Source organism: Eupeodes corollae, chromosome 3 (genome assembly GCF_945859685.1).
Source record: "Eupeodes corollae chromosome 3, idEupCoro1.1, whole genome shotgun sequence".
In the NCBI taxonomy this organism is placed as follows: domain Eukaryota; kingdom Metazoa; phylum Arthropoda; class Insecta; order Diptera; family Syrphidae; genus Eupeodes; species Eupeodes corollae.
In genome coordinates this window covers 25,747,815-25,771,055 of record NC_079149.1, presented here as the reverse complement: position 1 = coordinate 25,771,055, position 23,241 = coordinate 25,747,815, and the positions used below count along the sequence as shown (strand labels likewise).

Sequence of the window (23,241 nt, the reverse complement as noted above, 5' to 3'; positions counted from 1 at the left end):
TTATGTTATCTGAACCTGTCCTGTATTAGGAAAAATCGTATCATACAACTTTCCTTATCGGATTGCTATGAGAAATTTAGAAATTTGTATGAAAAATGCGGAAATAATTCTTAAAAATTTAAACTTACCAATTTTGTACGTATGAGAAAAGCCTAGAGTAAACAATTATAAAAGGCCCTACATGGACCTACCTATTTCTGATATCCAGACAGACAGTAATCAGTTTCGTTTTTAAATTTTTCCAATACTTTATTTAATTTATCTTATAACTTAAAATTATTATTAATGATAATGTGTTGTATATGTATATAAAATTAGTAAATCGGACTCAAATAATAATTTAAAAAACACACAATAAAAATTTAAATATAAATAGGTACATTAATACATAACTTTATGATATTCAATTACAAAGAGATTCTTATAAATCTTCATAAAACTAATAAATTAAGCACCAAATAAAATATAAATAATTGCTTATAAAAAAAAATATTTTCTTTTTTGTTAAAAATATGTAGCTTAATATTTATAATTATTTACAAAACTGTTAACATGTATATTTATATCAAAACAATATCAGTCAAAGAAACTGGATTTTTTAGTGTTTAGATTCACATTTTTAACTCATCAAATATTTATGAATTTCATTTTAGCACTATTTTGGATAAACCTTTAGTATATTCCTGATTTTTGATGATTTGTATTGGCCCTTAAAAAATTTAAATTTTATTGTTTATGGTAACTTTTGTTGAGTCGTTTTGTGAATGTTTAAAGTAAATCCTAGTTTTACTGATTGAACAGAATAGACACGTGGCGAGTTGTGCATCCTGATATTTTGAACCTAACTTATATCTTAAATGGGCTTTGTATACATTTTAGTGCACTGTTTTAAGGGCCATTCCGTGGGTCTATTGTGTTCATTCAGTTATTACAATTTTCTTGATTTCTTCATATTTTAGGTTAAATTCTGCGTTTCATAAGGTAACAATAGACATGCGACAGCTGCAAAAACTGCAAAGAATCCATATACCGAAACGGCACTCCAAACTGATGTTTGCAGAAGAACTTGTGCAACATACGGTGTTGCCATTGCCCCCAACCGAGCCAGAGCTGAACATCCTCCAACTCCTACAGACCTCAATGCCACAGGATACACCTCAGGTGTGTAAACATAGGCAGCTTGAAAGAGTCCAGCGATGACTCCTCGAGCGATGAAAAGTACAATTGTTAGGTAAATTCGTCTAAAATAAGAAAATGTCAAAAAGATCTGAAAGAGTTATCAAAATCTGAACATACTCTGTGGCATAAGTTAGCAGAACTACACAAGCTGCATAGAGAAGGAACTGCAACGCCATTGTAATCTTCCTACCACAACGTTCAATAATAGCAATAGTTGCGAAAATTCCTGGGAATTCTGCCAGAGTTGTCCAAAGCAAATCCATGTAATCTGTAGTCTCTAAAGGTCTACAATCATCAATGTTATCTGAAAGTTCCTTGGAACCAGAAGGATTATTGGCGAAAAGTTCCGTGGACATTAGGACAAGTCCGTAGTAGCAAAAGGCACATGACATCCAGATAAACCAAAGCAACAGGGTTGTTCGTCTTAGACCAGGACAAAGAAGAGCTTTAATGCTTCCTTTGGAGTTGGGGCAGCCATCAACGACTAAGCGACCCAACAACATCGGACGTTTATTATCGCGAGCAATCTAATAAAAAAACATCACTTAGAGAATTTGCATTTAAAGAGAGGTAGCTTTAAAAAGGAACTTACATCTTCGAGAGTCTGTAGAGCCTTCTCGGTGTTTCCGTTGGATACATGATATCGTGCTGACTCTGGCAACCACTGTAAAACAAAGAAATTGATTATTCTAGTACAATTTTTTGGAATTGCTTTGAAACCTACTGGTGTAATAACAGCAAAAACAAATAACGGTAAAGCTGATAATCCAAGTAACCATCTCCATCCGAAATTTGGTGCAACTGCAAGAGCCAATGCGACTTCAAAACATGCTCCAAGAGCCCAAAAGCACTTGAAATAGAAAAACAGGAGATTTTAGGAATGATTTCGATTTTTCCATTCTTAAGAGAAACTTACATCTAAGAGAACTACGCATTTGGCGCGTTGTTTTGACGGCAAAAATTCCGCATAAAGAGTTACACTGTAAGAAAAATAAGGATTCCATCAAGTTGAAAATTCTGTATAAATCAAAATAACTCACGATTGTGGAACACATCCAATTGCAAAACCCACCAGTCCTCTCAGCAGCAATAACCAACCAAAACTGGGAGCTACTGCGCTCAAAAGGCCATACAAAAATAATAGAATTCCGCATAACGTCAAGGCCTTAAAAAAAAAGATAATATTTTATATGTTTTTTACGTGGGTTATAATAATAGAAAATACTTACAGGCTTCCTTCCATATCGGTCACTAAGTTGTGTCCAAAAACTTGAACTCAACATCATTCCCAAAAATACAACCGTTGTTGTTAAGGCTTGTTGATATCTTGAAATACCCCAATCACAGTGTAATGCAGGGCCTAAGACACTCAATATTGTCATTTCCATAGAATCAGCCATCCAACAGAGACCCACACAAAGTGATAGCTTAACATGAAACCAACCGAAGCCGAGAGCATTGACAGCTTGTTGAACAGTGAAAGTATCTGAGAGAAAAATAAATAAAATATTAACTAAAGTTTTTCAATATATTAAGACGTCACAGGGCTTACCATCAGGTACAACAGTTATTGATGACAGTTCAAATTCTGGTCCCAAAGATGGTTCAGCCATCAATGTAGAGCCATTAATTGGAGGAATATTAGTCCCATTCATTTCCTCATAACCCCGATTGAAACCTGGCCTTCGAACACCCATGATGCTTATATGTGTGCTGAAAAAAAGGAATACAGGTAAAATGTGTTAAAAACTACATTTTTAATCAACTGTAATTAAAAAAAAATTGGTTAAAGTATACGAAATCAATAGAAAAGTGATTTTAAAGAAGCTATTGAACCATTTATGGGTTTTTCGAAACGTATCCTTCAAATAAATTCGCTATTTCAAGTTTAAAACAGATGTTAGTATAATTTTGTTTTAAAAAAACAAAGACATTTAAATGCAAATTTATAAAATCATGAATTAACAAAAAGTCCATTTAATATAGGATTTTTCAATAAGAGGTTTCAAAATTAATAACCAACTATTTGGGCAGCTTAAACTCAAGAAGCTGTCATCTTTCAACATTTGACAAGTAAAACCAATGTAATTTACTTAAAATTGGATAATACTATAATAATAATGAAAATAGTTAAAATTTACTCTAAAAAAGGCTGAAAATTTTACAATCTTAATTCACAGTCTTGAAACATGTTATTTAAGTTTTCCTAAAAATGTTATTTCTAGGAAAATTGGTCACAATTGTCTATTGAGATCTTTTGATTAAATATCTTACGACTTCTAAGAGCTTTTAACATTTTGTATATGAATAAGAAATATATTTCAATTACTAAAAAATAATTCCTACTATCCCGAAAAAGATCGGAAAAGGCTTCATTTATATGTTTTCTACATCCTCTTTAAAGGAATATCATTTTGAAACGGAGTAAAACATTTTAGAGGTGATAAAGGCGACGAATTACATTTTTGTAATAATTACTCAAAACTACATATAGGTTTGTTTTTGAAAAAAAAGGTTATTGGTAGGTAAATTTTTCCAGAAGCCCAAACTTAATTCTTTAGTCAAAATTGTGGAAGGTTACCTCAGGCTTTTTTCAACCTTTTTCAAATATTTTGTTTGTTACTACGCATAACTTTGTTTGCAGGGCTCTTAACAACTTTTAAAATTAATCTTATAATACAAATGCCCTTATTCTTCTTTTAAAGCTTGAATTCAAAGACAGCTACAGAGAGCTGTTACAAAGAAACTAAAACAGACAGCTCGAAACTAAAATAACTTTGAATGTTCTAGCTAATCTAGACAACATCAATTTAAGAATCCTCTATGCGACAACTAACAAAAAAATCTCTTTAATGCAAAAAGGCGAAATTTTGATGAAAAAAACATCGAAATGGTAAACAGCGCAAAAAACTCAATTGAGTTCTGAAAAGCAATTAGGCTTGTGAGTGGAAAAAAGATTCCAACGGCTACAGTACTGCACATTGAACAATTGAAAATCCATTTTACAATATGCAACACCTTTAATAATTGATGAGTTTCTAGATACGCCTATATCCGAAAATGAGGTAAAAATAATTATTGAAAAAGAAAAAAAGATAAAGCACCAGGGCAAGATAGAATACCGTATGAATAATTTAAATATTACACCATATTTCTTACGGCTTCTAACTTTGGAGTACAACAGAATTTTCGACACCGTTAACGTCCCCGAGAGTTTTCGAAAGGCAATCATTTTTTCGCTAAAGGTAATTTCGAAGATCCATCAAATTACAGAGGCAACTCATTTTTAAATACCGCAGTAAAGATCTTCGGTATTATATGAAAGACTCAACGAGTGGCTCGAATCTGAACAAATATTAAACGATTTTCAAGCTGGCTTTAGGAAAAACTACTCGTCAATTGACCAAATTTGTTCATTAATAAATATTGCTGATATTTTTTATATACAGAAATGACATAACTGATTCGGTGAAAGGTGGTATTGATATTAGAGGAAAGAATATTTCAGGACTGATGTTCGCGGACGGACGATATAGTTTTCCTAGCTGAAACTATAAAAAGTTCTGCAGCTAATAATAAATAGGCTTCAACTTTATTGAAAAACATGGAATGTGGAGGTAAATCTTTTTTAAATCAAAAATGATGATATTTAGAAATGGTGGTGGGATATGTTTCAGGAGGGAGAAGAGGACGTTGGACGAGGAACCGATAGAAATAGTAAAGTAATGGGAGTTTTGATTGCATCTAGCTTGAATCTAGAAAAACATTTACAATCCAAATGCTATGCGTTCTGTGTTAAGAAGTTACATTCTATGAAATAGTGTTTCGCACATAGCTAAACATAAGGCATTTTAAACTACAGCAATTGCAATACTGTTTTACGGAGCGCAAGTATGAAGGTGGATAAGTTCCTCCGTTTTTTTGTTAAAATTACTTTCAAGTTACCATGTACGACGCCCAACTATGTGTTACATCTTGAAACAGGAATAGGGCCCTTTTAGACACACTTAAAATACATTTCAACTACTTGTCAAGAGTTTTGGCGACGGGTGACGAAAGAATTCCGCAAATTGTACTCACATAAGTTATTAATTCTGAAGTTTTGTGTGTTAATGAGTGGAAGAAACTGGCAATCGAATGCTCATCTACTTTTTCAATATCAGCAGACGAAAGTATCAAGGTGCTTAAGTTGAATTTTGATGATTTACCGAAAAAAGTCGGCAACATGATGTACGATAAGTTGATGAGTAAAGCTAAAGCATCTATTTACAGATCTTACTACAGTAAAGTTAACCATTTCTTGAATCACAACACCTACTTCTTGGCCAAAAACAGGTCACAAGAAATTAGCTTGTTTTTTAAAGTAAGAGGTGAACTCATCAATTTGAACTACATTTTTCAACGGCAGGAATTGCCAATATTGTGCGATTTATGCAATCGCAAAGAACGTGAAGATGCATTTCATTTCGTGGGAGTTTGTCCAATACTCAAGGAGTTCCGAAAGCGCTATGTTGGGATAGATATACTCGGTTTAGAAGAAACGGTCAACATCTTGAATTGAGAACTAGGGTGGGACCTTCTTTATGAATACTCATTGAACGCTCTTCACTATAGAACCAGAATAATTGGGGAAAATTCTTCAGGTTTTAAAGTTTAAATATTATAAATTTGTAGTCCTTTGTAAATTAAAAGACACCATAAATAATGTGTTTTCCGTTCTTTTCAGAACCATTTAATAAAAAAAATCAATTTGTTATCTGAGAAAATGCATTGAATTGCAATTTTTTTGTGAATATACCCATTTATGAAAACTCTAAAGAAAATATTGCGTATACGCCATAGTGTCCTTAATGAATTTCACAATATTATTACAATGGAAAAGGTTTTCTTACTTCTTTTAGTTCGATTAATTTGAATTGGTAGCTTTTGTATTGTTATTTTGTTCCTGGTCAATGGCTTTTTAACGAGTCCATTCATTTGTATGGCTTCTTTGAGTTGTTAACAGATTTGGTAAGTTAGCCAAACAATTCTTTTTAAGCACAAGGGTTGTCATTGTTTTGTTTTTATATATACCTATGTACATACTTTCTGTATAGCATAAATATTAGGTGTTAAAGGAATAATGTTTTGTTCATACAGCAAGAGCGAACAATTCTTTGTCAAAGTTTTTGATTAAATTTACTTATAAAATTAGCAATGGTTGTTTGTGTTTTAAGAGTTTTTTTTCCTTCATAAATCTGGTGAATTCATTTCAAAGGTCATAAACCATGTTAGTATTTTTGAAGGAATTCACAAGACAGCAACAAAGGAACAGTTTTTAAAAAGCTAAAAACAAAGCAAGCAATTCGGTTGGAGTTCAAAAAATAATATTCCTGAGTGTAAAGATGAAGTGAAATAACGATTACCAAATTTTAAAAAATTTATTGCGTTTTCAAAAAAAAAAATTAGAGCAAATTTTTAGTTTGCATTTATTTACTTCTCATACACAAAACAGAATTAATACTCTTTTCGAGAAGATATAAAATTCCTTAGTCCACCCAAGATTAGAGGAATACCATTAAGCTTTTCCGATCAAGTTAAATATTTGGGCCTCATTTTAGACAAAAAACTAAATTGGAAAGCAAATATTGATGAAAGAGTAAAAAAAGCTACTGTAGCGCTTTTTACTTGTAAAAAGGCCATAGGATCAAAATGGGGCTTCTCCCCAAAAATAACCCACTGGGTATACGCTTCGGTAATCAGACCGATAGATGGTAAATCTAAATAAGCTCATCAAAGTCCAGCGGTCAGCAGGTATGTGCATCACAGGATGTTCAACACCAACCGCAGCACTGGACGTGCTTTTAAACCTAACACCACCTGACATCTTCTCCAAAAAGGTGGCTGCCAACTCATGTGTAAGGCTTAGAGACACCTCTCAATGGACCAGTAACAACACTGGACATTGTACTATTCTAGACAATTTCAGATCTATCCCAGATCGCTTAGACTATACGACCCCAAAAATGGTATTTGGTAAAAGCTTCCATGTGTCCTTCCCTTCAAGATCTTTCTGGGAAGAAGAGAGACCTCTGGAAGACGATGCGGTACGCTTCTATACTGACGGTTCAAAGACCGATCACGGAGTTGGAAGTGGTATCTTTTCAGAACAACTGAATTTCAGTCTATCCCATAGACTTCCCAATCAATGTAGTGTATTCCAGGCCGAAGTAATGGCGATTAAAGAAGCACTATCCTGGCTCAAAGAAAACGTTATATCTTGTAAGGATATACGAATCTTCTCAGACAGCCAAGCCGCTCTTAAATCTCTCGCATCTGTCTCCACAAACTCTCAAACAGTCCACGATTGTCGATCATCTCTGAATGAGATGACGGAACAGTTTAATATTCACCTCATTTGGGTGCCGGGCCACAGAGACATTCCGGGAAATTGTAAAGCCGATGAGCTCGCCAAAAACGGATCACTTCTGCCTCATGTTAGACAAAAACATAACATAGGAACACCACTTGCTACATGCAAATATCCTCTCAAGCAATATGCTCTAGAAACAACAATAGATGATCACAAAGTACCACCTGCCTAGCAACCAAGCAAATATGGCCAAGTATTGACTTAAAACGGTCAAAAGGCTTGATATCACTGAGCAGACAAAGTATAAGCTCTACAATTGGAGTAATATCTTGACACTGCCTCATAGGAAGACATGCTCTGAGGCTAGGGGTCTACACAAATGACTTCTGTAGAAGCTGCATGGACGAGGAGGAAGAGGAAACAGTCCAACACCTTCTATGTACATGTCCAGCACTCTCCATTAGAAGGAATAACTTTCTCGGTAATCCCTTCTTCGATAATACCAGTGAACTGGCAACGATTGACACAAAACGTCTCTCTAACTTTATTAAAAGTACAAAATGGTTTGTTTAAATTCATTACTCTCCCATGAGTAACCTCATTAGTGGTATCACAACGGACCCTTGAGGTCTACGTGCGTCAATGACATCTGGACAGCCACTCCAACCTAACCTAACCTACTTCACAAAGGAACTTTACGTAAAAATAATGCCAAGGACTAAAATTAAATTTTATACTATATATTATACCGTGATACCTACAAATATATTTTTGGAAAAATATTAATTAAAGGATTTTTTATGAATCAAAAATAGTTAAAAAAAATATTTGTCACTTCGAAAATTTTACAAAGAAAAAATGATTTTATCTCCAAAGTAATTTTGTGCAACCAAGGATAAAGTTTTTGATATCTGGTCAAATTTTGAGAAAAATCGAGTTCACATTTTTTTTATAAAAAATAAAAACCTAAGAAGTCTTAACGTTGGTAAAAATTGATTTTCGACTCCAATATCTTTTCAAAAATTTGAGATTATGGCTTCCAACTAATTTTTACTTGTAAAAAATATTGTTTTCTACATTCTGAAAAAATTTGAGAAAAATCGAATTGACAGTTTTCTTACAAAAAATAAAAACATAAACAAACAAATTAATAAAAGTTGGTTAACATTGATTTTCGAACCAAACATATTTTCAAAAATTTGATATATTTGCTTTAAATTAGTTTTATCTTATAAAAAATAATATTTTCAACAGTCAGTTAAACTTTGAGAACAATTAAATTGTTAAAAAAAATCTGTTAAACAGTTTAAAAAAAAGGACTTAAACAAAACTTTACTAAAAGTTAGTAATATAAAATTTGAGGCTTAAGTAATTTCGACTCAAATATCTTTTCAAAAATTTGAGCTTATAGCTTCATATTAATTTTAGTTTTTAGGAAATATTGTTTTCAACATGCGGTAAAATTTTTTGAAAAATTGATTGAAAACTATTTTTATCTCACAGAAAATACTGTTTTCGACATTTAGTAATTTTTTTTATAAAAATCCAACCGTCAGTTTGTAAACAAAAATTAAAATCTACAAAAAATAGTACGCAAAATTGGAAAAGTTTCGGTTTTCGATACCTCGATATCAAAGCCTCTTTTTTCATTTAAGAATATACTTTACAGGGTCATTTCTGTAGTCAGTCTTCTCTTACTTTTGAAGAAAGTATGAAGTCGCTTTCGACAAATATTGGCGAACAGTTCTTATATTAATTCTGAATCGAATACAAAAACCGAACATGTTAAGAAATTGAAAATTACTAAAACCACTTTCTATGAAATTTTTATTAAGACACTACCGCATAAAATAACCTCCACTTTTATGGTGATATTCAAAAATTATTCTGCATTAGAGAACTAGAAGACAGGAAACTATTTCTAGTTTAGTGTGTTTTGTTCAAAAAGCAAATACGGTCCACCTTTTATTTTATATGGTATATAAAGGGTGATTTCTTAGCTATTATCTTTTTGTCAACACTGAATCGTCTTACAAACGATCAACGATTGAAAGTTATTGCATTTTGTTATCAAAATGCGTGCTCTGTTAAGAAAGTTCATCGGGTACTTCTTCCATTTAATTGTGTTCAGCGTCGAAGCTGAAGCCTTTACGTACCCTTACGATAAGTACGTAAATAACCAGAATTGTCGATTTTGGAGTGAATATCAGATAGAAACATTCCAAGAGCTACCAATGCATCCAGAAAAAGTCATAATTTGGAGCGGTTTATGGGCTGGTGGCATCATTGGACCGTACTTTTTCAAAAATGATGCGAATCGTAAACTGTAAATGTTGAGCGCTACCGTGAGATGATATCCAACTTTGTTTGCCCAAAATGCTAGAGCTTGACTTGCATGACATGTGATTTCAACAAGACGGTGCTAAATACCACACATCACGCGCAACAATGGACTTATTGAGATGCTAATTCGGTAAACATTTTATTTTACTTTCAGGACCGGTCAATTGGCCGCTTAGATCGTGCGATTAACTATTTTTTGTGGGGCTATATTAAAGCTATACAGAAGACAACATTGAAGCATTTATTCGTGAGATTGGTCTAAGCGGATGGACCATTTGAGGCGCAGTCAAATCATATGGACCGTACTATAGATTCAAATAAAGATTTCATGCATTTTTCTGAATTGTATGTGTTTTGTTTTTGAAAAAACTTTACAATAGCTTTTAAAAAATCACCCTTTACATATTGATTTTACTTTATTATAAATTTGTTTTTGAAAATGAAAGAAGGCAACATATGCAATTTGTAGTTGTTGCAATTTTGAACAATAATTTTGCACTGTCAACAATATTATCGAATCAAACATTTAAAGAAAATAAGATTTGATAATGCCAAAACATTGTTCTTATACTCATAGTCCAATAAGTCTCTGTACAGCAGCCTAATTTTAGTTTTTTTTGAAAAAAGTACTAGGAATAAATGTACAAACTTAAGTGGTAACATTGAAAAAAAACTTAGTTTCCACCTTTACATTTTTGCAAATAAAAAAAATGTGATTTTTAAAATATGTACTTGTTTAACAATAATTATATTTCAATAAAAAAACTGCTGTAGCGAGACTTTTTGGATCATATGTAAATCGCGTCCAAATAAAAAGTAAGACGTTTGGTTTTATTTTAGAAGGGCAGAGGTACGTATGTACCTATTTGAAATAGTAAACTATTTAATTTATTTACTTCAAATTTTTTTTAAGAAGATAAATTACAGCTAATTTTTATTTAATTTATACATAATTTAAAAGTTGATGTCATAATTCTTGTTGTTGTATTCCTTTTGTTAACCTTATAAGTCACTTGACTGTTTCGTGTTTTTAGCAGTGAACATTACGACTCATTATTTACTATGGCGTCATCAAAATAAAATTTTAAATCTTTTCCACCTACATTGTGAAATTTAACTCTTCTTCAAAGGTAAGTATGTATATTTATAATTTATTCCAGTAGAACAGAGAATCATAATTAATATCTTTTGAGTCATAAATAATTCTCAAAACCATAAACCTCCACAAAATTTCTAATTAATAGATTTTGTTAGCAATTAAAAAAGCGAATACTATTTTGTAAGCAAACATTTGAAGTGCATTGATCTTTGTTGCACAAATATTTTTTTTTATTATTATTATTGTTTTATAACAAACAATTGAAATAAAAAAAATAACATCATGAAAAATCGTTTAAAAGTACAAAACAATTAATGTGCAAAGAGGAGTGAAAAAAATCAACATAGAATGTTCAGAACCGTTGAACTGATGTGATGCATGGTTGATTATAATTAAATTATGCTTAGAGATTCTATTTTTGGTTTTAATTGAAGAAGTGTAGGCTTAGCTTATTTTTTCCTTTGATTGAATGGTTTCATGGAAATCGCATTATAGATTAGGTTTGGTACCGCGATTAAGCCCTTAAGGTTTCAATATTTTGAAGGTAGAATTTTATTTGAACATTGATATTGCTCATCTTAAATTCAAGTACCGATGAGACTTCTAATTTTTGTAAATTTAGTCAGATAAAAAATTAGCAAACATTGCAAATTAACTTTAAATATTTAATATCTTTTAAACAAACAATAGTTTTTTTTAGGAGACAAACGAGTATATTTAATAGGATACTATAGTGTCACTTTAGTTAAAGGCACAACAAACTTTAAACATAACATACTAAGCTCATTTTTGATCGGACGCTACTTCAGATCTTAATAAGATTTTCCTAAACTATTCAAGAACATGGAAGTTATCAAATACAAAATTGAAAATCGTCTGTGTTCCATTTTGGGAGACGTCGTATTTACTCACTTACTTACATTAGTGTCAGTTTAAATGAGAACTTTAATTCTTGCAGAACAATCAACTTTGTCTGAACTGTAGATATTAAATGTATCTACTTATAAAAAGGATAAAACTAAATACTCTCAACTCAGAGTACGTTGCGATTATCAACTTAAAAACTGCTTAAAGTGGCAGAATACCACAAAACACTAAAATGGATTTAAAAGTGTACCAAGTTCTTGAGAAAATAAATAATGGTGTAAGAAGTTTTTGACACTGAAAATCAAAATATACTTTTTTAACGGTTTTGATGGCCTTTTTTAAATCTAACATTAAAATCACACTATCACACAGCATGTTTTTGAGAAAACACAATTTTTTCAATAAAATTCGTGATAATTTTCTAAATAATTCCTTTTTATCATATTTGATTAAAATATTTTTTGTATGAAATACAGTTTTTGAAAATCGACATTAGTTTTCGATTTCTGAGCTTTAACCAAACAAAACCAAAATTTGACATAAAATAAAAACATTAAGAAGAGGGTTTCTTCGTATACTATTACATTAACATGTGGTGTTGAAGCGAGCTTAAAGCTCACCTAAATTCATGATACACTTAAATCGAGTTGAAATGTGTGGAGGAGATGGTTTTCCACATAATGCATTATGGCTTGTTTATTTGCATTTTTGTGTACAAAAAATATAGTTTTGTTTTAAACAAATTAAAAAAAAATTGCACATGGAGTAGGTAGCATATTCTTATATGATGCTGAACTATTCAGTTCTTCATTGTTTAACACGAATCGAACTAGCTCACTTGCACTTCATAAGAAACATTGAAAAACCATTTGCATTTTAGAAAGTGCTTTCAAACTTAATCATTTTTAAATCTTCTTGTGCGGTGGAACCACCAAACAGATTTATTTAAATTAAACTGATATAAACCTTTGGTGGAAACATACCAAACTTAATTATCTTTTCTAATGTTTTCTCTTGCAAAATAAGCACAGTAAGTCCATTTTCATTAACAAAACTAAATAATATAAGACTTAACAGTAACAGATTGATTTGTTCTCCAATGGAAAACACATGGTTCCAAATGCACAACTACTCAACGAACACAGCCATCGAGATATAAATGCAATATCAATCGTACCAACATTTGAGAACGAAATCACATAAGATCCATTCAAGACTCCTCGTATAAATGTCAAAAACCCATCCGCAGTAAGATTTTACTTCAAATTTTATCGGTAGTATCCATACTGCGGATATTATTTTTATTATTCGTGTAAAATACTTCTATACTATTGATAGATTTTCCAACAAAACAGGGGTATTGAAAAGATAATAGATTAGATCAGATAGCTAAAATATGTTTCGAAATTAGCGCTTAAAATTGCCTAGCAAAAATATAGTTTTCAATGCTAACACTTCAAATGAAAACTCCGAAGCTATTTTAATGAGAATTCCTGAAAACTAATGAGGATAAAGGTTTAACGCTGTATGTAGAAATGAAGGATTTTCAAAACAATCATACAATTTTTAGTTAAGATTTATGTTAAGTTTAATGTCAAAAACGCCGTTATGTTTTATTTTAAATATTTTTAATGGAAAAATTATAACGCACATTATTTTAATTCAGGACAGATAAAGTTTGGTTTATGTGATAAGAAATAAAACTGACCAGTGTTATCAATATGTTAAATCTAGTTTTAACGTAAAACATAATATCTTTTTAAATTTGTTTGCATCTCGCTTTTTTTTGTATAGATTTTATTTTAAAAACCAAGTTTTAAGTATCGAAAAAATGATGGCCCAATCCAAAAAGGATTTTTGGCCCCAAAATATTTACTTAAGGGTTTTAAAAATTAATTTTTTAAGTACCAAAGTATCTTAATCTATTTTTAGAATGAAACATGAGTCGTACTTCCGTACGTCCATACGTTTGCGACGTTTTTTCGTCGTCCAAAGCTCAAGAACAAGAAGAGATATCGACATCAAATTAATTTTGGAAAGGGCTTTCAAGAAAATTGCTTGGGTTGTTTTTTTACCGTAGCAGTTTAGAAAAAGTTGAACATTTTGGTTTAATCAAAAAAACTGAAAAAAAAAATGACATCTCGAAAATTTTACGAATACAAAATTATCTTATCTTCAAAACAATTGTGTGCAACGCAAAATAACGTTTATAACATCTGGTAACATTTTGAGAAAAATCGAATTTACAGTTTTTTTTTTTATAAAAAATAAAAACTTAAAAAAAACATTACTCAAAGTTGGTAAAAATTGAATTTCGACTCAAATGTCTTTTAAAAAAATTGGGATTATGGCTTCCAACCTTCCAACTAATTTTAACGTATACAAAATATTTTTTTCAACATTTGGTATAATTTTGAGGAAAATCTAATATACAGTTTTTTTTACAATAAATAAAAACATAAAAAAAAGAATAGTAAAACTTTGTAAAAATTTACTTTTGTCTCAAATATCTTTTCAAAAATTAAAAATATTGTCTTTCAACTTTTTTTATTTCACAGAAAATACTTTTTGGATATTCAGTAGTTTTTTGCTTACGTCCAACAGTCCGTTTTTTCATAAAAAATAAGATTTACAAAAAATAGTACGTAAATTTGGTAAAAATTCATGTTCGGTACTTGATATCAATCAAATTAATTTCATTCATCCAATTTAAAAAAAAAATTAAAATTTAAAAAATGCTACTAAAATTTTTAATAATTTGTTTTCGACTAAAAATCAATTTAACAAAACTAAATTTTCAAACTTATGTAGCTGTTTCTTGATATGAAAAATATTGTTGGTTATTTTTAAATTTGAAAGAATAATTCAACTGAAAACTTTTTAAACTCAACACGAAGACCTGCAAACTTTTAAGCAAAACAAATCGACTGACAAGATGGGAAGTTATCAGTGTGGGTCGCATCCCAGCCTACTTTTTTAGTGTTTTTGGCATTGAAATTCCTTGACATTTATACTGTATTGATCATAATACTGTATTTAAAATACTGTATCTCAAAAAACTGTTACTATATATAATCAACATTCTATACTGTAATCAACATTCTGTATTTTAAAATGCTGTAAGTAGGCTGAATAACAAAACATTGATAATGTAAAAAAGTGAGCATAAACCCATAAAGCGGTTTTTTTATTTTTGCAGCCTATTTAAAGCGTTTTGAAAACATAATTTTGTAAGGAGAACACTTTACTAAAGAACATGTCATAATTTTTCACCAGTATAATGTTCAAATATGATTCCCTTGAACAATAACATTTTTATTAGTGATAATTAAAAATAAGTGTAATCTTTTTCTTATTTTCACTTTCTCATTTTCTTTTTCTTAATGGTTTGAATTTCTCTCACATTTTACATGAATTGTTTTTATCATAACATTTTTTGATTGATCTGTCAAAAAATTAAGTGGTTGCGGCAAAATTTACCACAACAAGTTTCACTAGCCTCTCTCATATCCTTTTTCCTTTTTTAACCTTCCTGTCGTCGTTGCGGCTCTAAAATATTTTAAGAGTTCAGTAGAATCCTGTTTTCCAACAGTCAGTGTCCTGCATTTATTGTTTTTTGGAAAATCAAACAAAATAGACCTCAATGGTAATGCGGAGTTGTGTGACAGAAGGTGACGGGCGGTCACAAAATGCACAATTGTGTGACGGATGAGTCACAGGTGGCACACACAAGAAGAAAAACGTGAAGAGTTTACCCATGTTCAACGATAAGTGTGCATCCTTTCTCTAATTTGCACACAACCCTAAAATTAGTATGGCTTAATGCCCACCTTAAAGTGTCAGGATACTAAGGAAGATCACTTTGCGATGTGTTTTCCCTTCTCCTAAAATGATCTGCATTGATGTCTAAGGGTTTAGAGTCTAAATTACGAACTATCGAATCCTGCCTCTTAATCCTGCCAAGGTTCCTAATTACAAGAACGCTTTTCTCAGGTTATTAAACAGGGCCGTTTTGGGCTGGGGGATTTTATGCGTGAACTCTCAAAAATGTTTCGTTTACTTTTTAGACCAATCAGATACGACGGATAAGAACTGAACTCGTCCATTAAGCCAAGGTTGGTGTTCAAATCACCAAGGTGAAGGAGACCACAAAGATTTGGCTGGTTTTTGAAATAGTCATACACCCCAGCGAAAAAGCCGGGTGTCGCAGTTAGACCGAAAGAGAAAACCAGATCATAACAAAAGGTCAGAGTAGGATGGCATAATGATTGTGGCTCTTGGATGAGGAAAGTTCGCTATGAATATGGCACTGTTTAGAGAAGCTAAGGAGAGTGAGGTCGACAAAAAAAAGTAGTGACAAATTTTTGAGAAAATAAAAAAAAAGAAGACAAATAGTGTTAGTTTTTGTTGGGTGATAATTGGATTGAAAATCGTGAGAAAGGCGTTGTTGAAAAAAGAGGATAACGAAGAGGCAGGATCAACTTTTGTAACCAAAAGAAGCTAAGTATTGTTTTTCCTTTCGAGTGAGTTTTGTGCATTTTGTATTTTCTTGTAATTTATGGTTGGCTATAAAGAGCCAAAATTTAACCCATAGAGTTTCGGTCGATTCCTTTGTTTCGCAAAATTTCGGGACCAGCAACCGTAAAATCGTTTTGTTCTTCGGGAACTTTCCCAAGGTGACCTTTCTTTGTATCCTTTGTTGCACAGCCAATTGTTTTCTTACATTCTATTTTCTTTGTGTCAATTTAAATTGTACAAATATTTGTTTCAAAAAAAACATTCTGGGCTTTCGCCCTACCACCCAAATCCACCCCTAACTGAGTTACTGGGTGACACCACTGTTTTTGCTGTCGGAGGTAAAATTTGCCATTTATAATTGTTTACAATAAGAAGTAGGTATCCGCTCGTGCCGGCTACCTATCGAGTATTATTGAATATCATTTCGTTTTCGTATTGTTTTCGTGTTTTGTTGAATTTGCGGATCATTGTTCCGCCAACCTATATCATAATTTAAAAATTGGCTGGGATGCGACCCACACTGATAACTTCCCATCCCGTCTGTCGATTTGTCTTGCTTAAAAGTTTGTCTAGATTTTATTTTTTATGAAAAAACGGACTGTTTGATTTTTATATAAAAATTACTCAACATCGAAAACAATATTTTCTGTGAAATAAAATAAGTTTGAAGTCAATATTTTTAATTTTCGAAAAGCTACTTGAGACGAAAGTAAATTTTATTAGCAAGTTTTAGTATTGTTTTTTTTTTAGAGTTTAATTTTTTGTAAAAAAAACTGTCAATTCGATTTTTCTCAAAATTGTTCCTAATGTTGAAAACAATATTTTTTATAAGAAAAAATTAGTAAGAAGCTAATTTCTGAAAAGATATTTGAGTCGAAAATCATTTTTTACCAACTTTTGTTAATTTTTTTCGGTTTTTAATTTGTTGTAAAAAACTGTTGATTCGATTTTTTTCAAAAATTCACTGAATGTTGACAACAATATTTTTTGAAAGATGAAAGTAAATTAAAGCCAATATCTCAAAGTTGTGAGAAGATATTTGAGTCGAAAATCAATTTTTACCAACTTTGAGTAATGTTTTTTTAGATTTTTATTTTTTATAAAAAAAAACTGTCAATTCGATTTTTCTCAAAATTTTATCAGGTGTCAAAAACATTATTCTCCGTTGCACAAAATTGTTTTGGAGATGAAATCGTATTTTAATCGTAAAATTTTGGAGGTGACAAATTTTTTTTTCAGTTTTTTTGATTTATAGAAAAAACCGTTAGATGGATTTTTTTTCAAAAAATGTACTTCTTTGATATCACGTTACAATATATTACACAAAATTTAATTCAAGTCCTTAGCGTTTTTGGTTCGTAAGATATTTAGGGTAAACCAAAATGTTCACCTTTTTTTCAAACTGCTATGGTAAAAAAAACCACCCCGCAATTTTCTTGAGAGCCCTTTCTGCATCTTTCTGCCTTATTATCTGCATAACAACATTTATTTGAAGTTGATATCTCTTCTGGTTCTTGAGCTATGGACAACGAAAAAAACGTCGCGAACGTACGGACGTACGAACGTACGTACACACGCACGCACAGACATCTTTCTAAAAATCTTTTATTTCGACTCTAGGGACCTTGAAACGTCGAGATATTTCAAAATTTCAATTTGACAAATCGGACCCATTACAATAACTTCCTATGGCAAGTTAATAAATTCGTTTTCGTTTTAGTTAATTTAACAACAGAGTGTTCCGACTTTCGTTGATGTTTAAAAGCTTTTGCAAATTTTGGTCTTTTGCTTATGCAGCATTTTGAGATATTATACATATATTTGAGATACAGTACAGTATTTTGACAATGTATTTTGAAACACACACAGAATATTAGCCATACAGCATATTATGACCATATAGTTCCATACAGAATTTTGACAATACAGTATTTTAAAATACAGCATTTCCACACGCCCCAATGTTGTTTATATCAAATATTTTCTTTGTTCTTAAACTTTTTAAAAAAGTATGAATTTTACAAAACAACATAAGCTCAATAAACATTTTCCCTAAAAAGATGTGGCTTAATTTTTCTAATTTTGTATTTAATGGTACTTCCCATTATTTGCATAAACATAGGGCTACAATTTTAAATGGTCTCTTTTAAAGTTCTGAAAGAAATATTTCGATACTTAAAGTCCAAAAACTTGAAAGACAGTAAAATTTTGTTCAATAATTAATATTTGTAGTCAATAAGTATTTAAATTCCACTTCTCTACTGCAACTCGATCGATTTGAACATGACTTTCAAATAAAATCCTTGTCGAATCGATGGAACCACACCTATTCTAGAAATAAACGTTATACCCTTTTTCGTACTGAATCAGATATTAAATTATTTTAAAACTCATTTGTAGACAAGATGAGTAAAACCCGAAATATCGTCAAAAAAGAACTTGTTTGAAAAACGTTATGATTCAGGAGTTACCAAATTCTGAAATGGCCTATCGCCAAGATCAGTTTGGACCATACTTTTTGGGACACCCTGTATGCATGTCACATATTTTACTTGTCTCAAATTATACAGTAACATACCTGCACTCCAGCCATGCATTTATTTTTTCTTTTCAAAGGTTTATCAAGGCTAAGTCATAGTTAAACTCCAAGAAACCTGCATATTGAGAAATATTTTTTTTTTTTTCAAAATAAAGCAACAATTATAACAACAAAAAAACTCAACCAACTTCCAACTAACAACAACTGAGTTTACGGTGTGACAAAATTCAATTGCACCTGCAATTCAATTAAAATATAACTACAATTTAATTGCTTAATAGTCCAAACATTATATACACAAAAAAAACAGCAACAACATTAAAAAAAAACCAACGGCCAGAGCCCATAGCCAAGCCGGTCGATTAGTAGAGTAATAACTTTGACCGCCGAACCTCATTAAGTTCTGATCTCACAAAATGTTTTTGCCATTGAGACTCTGAAATATCTAGACTTAACGACTTTCTCATAAAGTAAAACTAAACACAAAATTCCATTCATTCGATTTTATGTGTGTATCTTTATAGTCTTTCTATAGCTATCTATCTATCTATCTATCTATCTATCTATCTATCTATCTATCTATCTATCTATCTATCTATCTATCTATCTATCTATCTATCTATCTATCTTTCCTTTCCAAGCCAAACCTTATTTAAACATTAAATTTACTACGAGGGAGGTTTAGAAATAGTTTAGATATAGGTTTAAAGAGATGAGCCAAAGCATAATAATTATCATTATCATCATCGTCATGTTGCTTCTCTAATTCGTAAACAAATTATTTATTTATCATTCCTAATTCTCTCATTCTTAGATTGTAATTACCTATACCTATGTTTTTACAAAAAACAACCCAAACACACCTCTCCACCCAGCCTTTTAAATGTCTTGAGAGAGAGACTATACAAAAACGAAAGCCTCTCATTTTTTGAAATATTTGCTCTTTTTGTACATAGCTAATTTCTCTGTATCGCCAAATAAGTAACAATGCAAAATTCCACAAAATATTTAAATATACAATAAAACAACAACAATAAAAAGTAACAAATAAAATTTAAAAAAAAGACAAACAAAATGATGTCACTGGAAAGAAGGAAAGAAGGTGGTGAAGTGAGGATGAACGAATACCCACAACAATGTGAACGTGAAGTTAAAGATTGAAAACTTAAACTGCTTAGCGAAGCATTCTCCCATCAATCGCGTTCGCTTCGCGTATCGTATAAGCAAATAACTTTCCTTCTTACCTTTCAACGCCGCCGTGCGTCGTCGTCGTCGCCAGCGTTTGTCCCTTGTCCCATAAGCCTAAGTCGATAACCAACTCACCTGGTCATCTATAGCTCAATATTGAAAACCTAGGTTAACTGGGACTGGGTATACCTATTCGTAAAGGGGGTCTTTCTGCCTAGACTACCAATAAGAGAAAGACTAATGGGGCGGGAATAGGTAAAGTATCTATAGAAAGATAGATAGATATTGACCATCATCGCTTCATATCGGTCTTATATGAGTCTGATGGATTGGACATTGTACCTATAGACCATAAAATTGTGACCCACCTGTGTACTACGATGTGAGGTGATGTGAGATATGTGATATGTGCTGTGCTATGTTGATATTATTGTGATGTGGTTACAATTTCAATTTCAACGTCAACGTCTTCTTCTTTTTTTGGATCGAATTTCAAGTTTCTCCTTAACTTTTATTTCTTTTTTTATATTTTCTTCGATTTGTACGTAGGTAAGGTACTATCTTTTTTTTCTGGGCAAAAATACTTAAGACACGACGCGTGCCACGAATCTCTTCGCGTATCACTTCGTACTTTTATATACAATTTTTGTATCTTTCACTAACGAGATCTTTTATAGATACGTCAAAAAAAAATGATGATTTGGACCACCACCGGATGACGACGCACGACGACGATGACGGTATTGCAGTGCAGTCAATTATTAATGAATTATTCTGCAGTTTATTAGTAAAACTTTGAGATTCATCATCATCATCAAAATCATACGAACGCATTTCTCTTCATGCATTTTATTCGTACGATTTCACAAAAAAAAAAACAAATGAAATTAAATTAAAAATAAAAATACAAAAATTTATTAGCAAATAGCGGTTGATATGCGATTACGGTATAAAGTACGAGTATCTACAGGTACACAACGTCGTAAGACAAACATGCACTAGATATGTGTTAAGGTAAATATTATTTCTTGCTTTTTGTTGTTGTTTTTTTTTGTTTTTAAATTGGAAAAAGAAAATACACACGAGTATCAATTAACTCTATCAGATCAGGTAACCATCAAACCAGAAAACCGCCAACCAAACCATCAACCGACGACGATGCGATGTGAAGACGTAATGATTGACCACACAACCGATCATATGAACAGCTCAAAGTTAACTGACAAAAATTACTATTTCGAAGACCGAAGACTGAAGAGAAGGTAGAAGATAGTAAAGTGTATCTTTTTTTTGTATCTTATATTTTGAACATTAAATGAGCACCACTTTTTGTATTGTACAATGTACATATGAGTTGAGTATGGTTGCCATTATTGGTTTTGATTGGCGTTTTTAAGCTTGGTTTAGGTGAAAGAATTTGTTCATTACCAATTCTTCATTCATTCTTGAAAGAATATGTTTGCAGAGATTGAGTAGGAATTATTTGATTTTTATTCAATTCCATGTACCTTTCACCATTGATTTAATTGAATATTACCTACAATTAAAAAAAAAAAACAAATGAATCGTACGAACTTGATGTGGTTCGATAGTCAAGAATAGAATCATTTAAAAGAGTGATTTAATTCGTGAATGCAATCGTTTATGTGATTCCGATTTGCAGATTAGCATTCGTTGAAATCACTTTGAGCAAAAAGTTTATGGTCTCTTATGAATTTCTTTTGCTCAGTGGTTCAAGACTTAAATATGTATATACACTAGCAGCCAGTAATAAAGTTTATAAGAATTCTGAGCATAATATACAGAAGTCGACAAAAGTTTACATACTATTACTTTTGTTCGCAGTTGTCTCACTTTCAAACTAATGTAAATAAAAAGAGGCTGGGATGTGACTCACACTGATTACTTTCCATCCCATTTGTCGATTTTTCTTGCTTAAAAGTTTGTAGGTTTTCGTGTTGGGTAAAAAAAGTTGTCAGTTGAATTATTTTTACAAATTTTTAAATTACCAACAATTTTTTCATATAAAGAAATTGTTTAATTTTAAAATCCAGTTTTGTTAAAAAGATTTTTAGTCGAAAAAAAATGTAACCAATTACAGTAGCATTTCTTAAATTTTTACAAATTCAATGAATAAAATAAAAAGATATCAAAAACCGAATACAATTTTTACCAACTTTGCGTAAAATTTTTTGTAGATTTTATTTTTTTATAAAAAAAAAACGGACTGTTGGATTTTTATAAAAAACACTACTTAATATTGAAAAAAATATTTTCTGTGAAATAAAGAGAGTTTGAAGCCAATATCCCAAAGATTCGAAAAGATATTTGAGTCGAAAATCATTTTCTACCAACTTTTATTAATTTTTTTTGTTTAGGATTTAATTTTTAATCAAAAAACTAACAATTCGATTTTTCTCAAAATTTTTCAGAATGTTGAAAACAATATTTCTTGAAGTTAAAATTAACTGCAAGTCATGATCTTAAAGTTTTGAAAAGATATTTGAGTCGAAAATCAATTTCTACCAACTTTTATTATTTTTTTTTGTTTAGGATTATATTTTTTGTCAAAATACTAACAGTTCGATTTTACTCAAAATTTTTCAGAATGTTGAAAACAATATTTATTAAAAGAAAAAAGTAGCTACAAGCCAATATCTCAAATTTTTGAAAAGATATTTCAGTCGAAAATCAAATTTTATCAACTTTAAGTAATATTTTTTTAAGATTTTTATTTATTATTAAAAAAAAAAACAGTCTCAAAATTTTACCAGATGTTAAAAACTTTTTTTTCCTTGCACAAAATTGTTTTGGAGATAAAATCATTTTTTATTCGTAAATATAAAAAAACCCGTTGATTGGATTTTTTTCAAAAAGTATATTTGTTTGGTATCACGTTACAATATATTATATAAAATTTAATTTAAGTTATTAGCGTTTTTGGTTCGTAAGATATTAAAGGTTAAACAAAATGTTCATCTTTTTTTTTAAACTGCTATGGTAAAAAAAACCGCCCACTCAATTTTCTTGAGAGCCCTTTCTGCCTTATTATCTATATAACAATATTTATTTGAAGTTGATATCTCTTCTGGTTCTTCAGCTATCTACAACGAAAAAACGTCGCGAACGGACGTTCACACGCACGCACAGACATCT

General features: G+C 31.0%; 1 protein-coding gene and 1 pseudogene across 2 annotated transcripts; one reads left to right on the top strand and one right to left on the bottom strand.

Annotated features, from left to right (window-relative positions):
- Positions 1-474: 474 nt before the first annotated feature.
- On the bottom strand, positions 475-21,293 carry LOC129951682 (synaptic vesicle 2-related protein). Of its 2 annotated transcripts, none has more exons than XM_056063967.1 (9): positions 21,169-21,293; positions 2,732-2,892; positions 2,409-2,665; positions 2,220-2,344; positions 2,096-2,159; positions 1,904-2,029; positions 1,772-1,843; positions 1,297-1,706; positions 475-1,241 (listed from the first exon to the last, which is right to left on the bottom strand). In XM_056063967.1, exons 2-9 carry the CDS (start codon positions 2,874-2,876, stop codon positions 956-958), a joined length of 1,485 nt encoding a protein of 494 aa, XP_055919942.1. In that variant the 5' UTR covers positions 2,877-2,892; positions 21,169-21,293; the 3' UTR covers positions 475-955. The 2 variants fall into 2 exon arrangements, with proteins under 2 accessions (XP_055919942.1, XP_055919941.1); XM_056063966.1 differs by having other exon boundaries at positions 20,454-21,277.
- LOC129952989 (small nucleolar RNA U3) lies at positions 9,184-9,295 on the top strand (annotated as a pseudogene).
- Positions 21,294-23,241: the final 1,948 nt, after the last annotated feature.

Bases quoted from the DNA above. Each gene is read 5' to 3' on its own strand.
- LOC129951682 (XM_056063967.1), bottom strand. From the start codon at position 2,876: ATGGGTGTTCGAAGGCCAGGTTTCAATCGGGGTTATGAGGAAATGAAT. The intron at 2,030-2,095 runs GTAAGTTTCTCT...TTCTATTTCAAG, and splicing joins AATGCGTAGTTCTCTTAGAT to TGCTTTTGGGCTCTTGGAGC. The intron at 1,844-1,903 runs GTAGGTTTCAAA...TTTGTTTTACAG, and splicing joins TTTTTGCTGTTATTACACCA to TGGTTGCCAGAGTCAGCACG.